Genomic DNA, 4,820 nt, shown 5'->3' with positions numbered 1-4,820 from the left:
GGTAACTAAAGCGCGAGTCCCTGGTCATTTCGAATTAACGTTCGAAAAGTGACCTGTGCGGACACACAAGGTCGCGTGTGGACGCACACAGGGGAGAAAGAAGGGGTATGCGCGCACACAAGGTCGTGCGAGCGCTGCCAGAATGAGGCGAAACGTGACCTGTGCGGGCGCACACTTGATGTGCATACGCACAGCTTGTGCGTGCGCTACGAAAGGTTGGGTGCATACGCACAGCTTGTGCATGCGCTGCGACCAGGGGGTGTTGCTCAAGCTGTGCGGGCCCACAGAGAGTGTGCCCTCACACAAGAGATTTTTTTTTGAAATGTGCGGCTGCACGCATGGAGTGCGGACGCATATAAGAGGAAAAGGAGGTGGTGTGCACGCGCACAAGACGTGCGCGTGCTGCAAACAGAGAGGGCTTTTGAAGGCGTGTGCGCACACACTGTTGTGCGAACGCACAGGAATGCGAAATAGGGGGGTTGTGCGCACGCACAGGCCTCTGTTCCTGCAACAAGAATTTTTGGCTCTAAGGCACCAAAAGTGACATCCACAACATGTTTTCAAGCCCCAAAACATCATAAAACTCCCAAAAACACCTTATTTTACCAAAACCACTCAACAAACATCAAAATAAAACAACCAACCAAGCAAACTAACCCATTATACATGAAAAAGAGACAAGATTAGAAGGATATTACGATGGTGGGGTGTCTCCCACCTAACACTTTGGTTTATAGTCCTAAGTTGGACTTGGTGAGGAGATCCTTGTTAGGGTGGCTTATGCTTCCACTCCTCCTTGAATCTTCAACCAAGTTTGCTATTGATTCGACCTCCGGGGTCCCAATTGAGTTTCATCAAACTTATGAGAGACTTCAAGCTAGCAACTGGGATCCTCAAGTATTGCTTTTTGAAATTAATGCTCGGATCCCATACTTGAGTTTCTTTATCACCATTGACATGATTGTGCACTCCCCGGAATCCATTAAATTGACTCATGCACCAAAATTGAACTTCAAATGTTGAGTTGGCTCCATTGATGAACTTCCCATTTCTTAGCCAATCAACATTCTTCTCTTCACCATCCACTACTCCAAGAAAGGTTCGAAGTTGGCCATCCGTTTCTATAACGGCGTATTGATGTGGGCCTAAAAATCTTGTTAGAGAAGTCTTCACCCGCTCAACTCGTTCTTGCACAACTACCTTCACTTCTTGGCAAATAGAATCTTCCTCAACCTCTTTTGAATATTCTTCAACATCACTCGAGTCAAATATTGGAGGTTGTGTGAAGAAGTCAAATATCCGTTGGGGTGCATTGTGGCCATGGTGTGAAGAAGTCATTAAGAAAATATAAACAAAAATCTACTAAAAAAACAAACAAACAACCAAAAAGAGCTATTTACACTATTAACATATTCACAACAACCAAAATATATAACACCGTTTGCATTTCCCCGGCAACGGCGCCAAATTTGACGAGCGAGGATTTATCGTTGATCTAAATCTTCAAAAAATAGAATTCCATCGTTGAAAGTACAATCTAGACCAACAATGAATTCTCAAGGTCAAATAATAAATTCAATACAAAATAACCGAGATCAAGAGTAATTCAACCTTGGGTCGTTCTCCCTAGGAATGCAAATGAAATGTTACTTCTTCCGGTTGTGAAGAGAGCAAAAGGGGTTTTTGTGCAATTAAAGAACGAAAGATGAAAAAGAACTAAGTAATAATCAAAAGTGGAAAGTAATGCAAGAAACAAGGAAAATGAGATCAAAACTAGTGAAAATGCAAAAAAAGAACCTTGACTTGGGAATGAGGATCCACGGAATCCTATCATGGCCATAACCACAACTATGGTAAGTATCATGGGTCAATCTTGCCTAGTCAACCCCAACCATCGAGGAGTAAATCAAGCAAGCATAATTGACCTTATTCCATAAATCCTAACCAACTTACCAACTAGTTGATAAAAGGCTAGCATCGACGGAAACAAGAGTCAACTAACTACCCAAGAATTATCACTAAATGTCGGACATTATGACTCTAGTATCCTAGGGACTCAAACCACAAGCCAAGGTGGGAAAATCTACTCAAAATCTAGAGTTGGCATTTTCACAAACACCTTGTGTGCATAAAAGTAAAAACATGGAAAATTGCAAAGTAAAATGTGAAACTATAACCAACTACCAACAAAACCAAACATAAACAAGAAATCAAACATAAGGGAAGCATGAAATGTAAAATTCATCAATCAAAACTTCAAGAAAAACAAAATTGCAATATGAACAAAGTAACTTGAACCAAGAGAAATCGAAAGTAAAAGTGATTTAATTAAAGAGGAAATTGAGAGTACTTACAATTGAAGAAGTAAAATCAAAATCAAGGCTTGCTATAAAAAGCTACAATGGAAATTGAAAACCCTAAGAGAGCAATCTACTCTACACTACTCCTACTCCTAATTACTATGAAAACTATGTAAAAATTGCTCTAATGCCTCCCCCCCTTTGATAAGTGTTGAAGTCTCCTTTATATAGCACTCCAAAATAGCATTGCAGCCTTCCAAAATTGAGCCAAGGGCCTCCAAACTCGCGCAGAACGTGCCTCATTAATGAAATCACGTGCAGGGACCTGTGCGTCCGCACACGCGGCTAAAAATGGACCTGTGCAGGCGCACAGGTGCATGCGCACGCACAGATGGAAATTCTCGCTTGTGCACGCGCGCGCAGGGCTGTGCGCACGCACACTTCGCTATGTGTGATTTTCCTTATTTTCTTCATGTTTTTTCCTTTGTACATGCTTCTTTCCACTTTTGGCTGTCCATATCACGGCATCGAATGGCACAAAGGTGGGATTAAATCACTCTATTAAAGCACAAAATTGCATGTTTTCTCATTTAAGATCAATTTAGGGATCAAACACAAAAGTATGCTATTTTGGTGCTTAAGTGTGAGTTCATGTGCTAGAATCCATCCAAATTGAGTCGAAATATACCATCAAATATGGACTCATCACAGCACAATCCAACTATACCACAAGGGAGAAAGAACTCCTAGCTATTGTTCATGCATTAGATAAATTTAGATCTTATTTGATAGGGTCCAAAATAGTGGTTTATACGGATCATGCAGCTTTAATGTATTTGTTGACAATGAGTGAGTCAAAACCTAGGCTCATACGTTAGATCTTGCTCTTGCAAGAGTTCGACATTGAGATTAGGGATCGAAGTGGGTCTTAAAATTTGGTTGCGAATCATTTAAGCCGCCTTGAAAATCTTAAATATGACCCATTTCCGATTGATGACTCATTCCTTTTGGATAGTTTGCATGCTGTTTCGGATAGCTTTCCTTGGTTTGCACCAATGGCGAACTACTTGGTTGCTAAGCTCTTCCCTCCCAACTTTTCTAAACATCAAAGGGATAAGTTGAGGAGTGATTCCAAATATTATATTTGGGATGACCCTCACTTGTGGAAGAGGGGTGTAGACCATGTAATTTGAAGAGATGTCCTGGAATCTGAAATCGAACCCATTCTTAAAGCTTGCCATTCATCCGAGTGGGGCAGCCACTTTGGCTCACAACGGACGGCTAAAAAAGTTTTGGATTGTGGATTCCGGTGGCCAACCTTATTCAAGGATGCTAACCGATTCTGTGTGTCGTGCAACTAATGTCAGAAGTCGGGAAATGCGTCCCAAAGGGATGAAATGCCTCAACAACCGATGTTGTTCTTGAAATCTTTGATGTATGGGGCATAGACTTTATAGGGCCATTTTCCAACTCAAGTGGGTACCTATATGTTCTGTTGGCGGTTGACTATGTATCAAAGTAGGTGGAAGCGATACCTACCCGCCTTGATAACGCTAATACCGTGATTTCTTTCATTAGAAACAATATTGTGTGCCGCTATGGGTCGCCACGAGCAATTGTGAGCGACCAAGGTACCCACTTTTGCAACAGGAAAGTAGAGGCACTACTCAAGCGTTATGGGGTATTGCACAAAGTTGCAACTGCTTATCACTCCCAAACCAACAGAGAAGCGGAGGTGTCTAACCGGGAGATTAAGCAAATTTTGGAGAAAGTGGTGAATCCACAAAGGAAGGACTGGAGCTCTCGGTTGGGGGATGCACTATAGGCGTATAGGATGGCCTACAAGACCCCGTTGGGGACGAGTCCCTTTCGGATCTTCTATGGTAAGGCATGCCACCTTCCGGTAGAGATTGAGTATAAAGCTTATTGGGAGGTTAAGCAGTGTAACATGGATTTCACCAAGGCGGGTGTAGCCAGAAAATTGCAACTAGAGGAGCTTGAGTGTCTTAGGATGGAGGCTTATGAGAATGCTCGAATCTACAAGGAAAAGACTAAGGCATTTCATGATCACCATATTCGAAAGAAGGACTTTCAAGAAGGTGACGAAGTTCTCCTCCATAACTCGAGGCTCAGATTCATGCCTGGGAAGCTCCGTTCAAGATGGGAAGGACCCTTCAAGGTGAAGGAGGTAAAGCCCTATGGAGTGGTGGAATTGTTTGACCCTCAAAGCGATACAACTTTCAAAGTGAATGGACATAGAGTGAAGAAGTACCATGGCTACAAGTCATCAAAGGAGTTAGATGTGTTCCTGCTTACAAAGGCACCAAGAGGAGGGGGAGCTTAAGCTCATGAACGTCCAACATAAGGATGTTAAAGAAAAGTGCTTGGTGGGAGACACCCCACCGTGGTAAGATCTTCTTTGTGTATACTTTCTTGCTTCTAGCTTTTGTTGATTTTGTTGAATTGTTATGATATTCATGTAGATTTCATTAATCTTAGTATGGATGAATTGATAAAGTT

At 42.2% G+C, this 4,820-nt stretch overlaps 1 protein-coding gene across 1 annotated transcript; it reads left to right on the top strand.

The window, feature by feature from the left end:
* The first annotated feature begins 3,497 nt into the window (after positions 1-3,497).
* LOC148580942 (uncharacterized) lies at positions 3,498-4,125 on the top strand. Its single transcript, XM_088492286.1, has 2 exons — positions 3,498-3,662; positions 3,823-4,125. The coding sequence occupies exons 1-2, from the start codon at positions 3,498-3,500 to the stop codon at positions 4,123-4,125; spliced, it is 468 nt and encodes a 155-aa protein (XP_088348412.1).
* Positions 4,126-4,820: the final 695 nt, after the last annotated feature.

Source organism: Arachis ipaensis, chromosome B10 (assembly GCF_059453495.1).
Source record: "Arachis ipaensis isolate K30076 ecotype BB chromosome B10, ASM5945349v1, whole genome shotgun sequence".
Classification (NCBI taxonomy): domain Eukaryota; kingdom Viridiplantae; phylum Streptophyta; class Magnoliopsida; order Fabales; family Fabaceae; genus Arachis; species Arachis ipaensis.
This window is presented reverse-complemented; position numbering and strand designations above follow the sequence as displayed.

What these genes read in the sequence shown, in the direction of transcription:
- LOC148580942 (XM_088492286.1), top strand. Translation starts at nt 3,498, where the DNA reads ATGTCCTGGAATCTGAAATCGAACCCATTCTTAAAGCTTGCCATTCAT. An exon ending in CTGTGTGTCGTGCAACTAAT is followed by an intron (nt 3,663 to 3,822) that starts GTCAGAAGTCGG and finishes GTATCAAAGTAG; the next exon opens with GTGGAAGCGATACCTACCCG.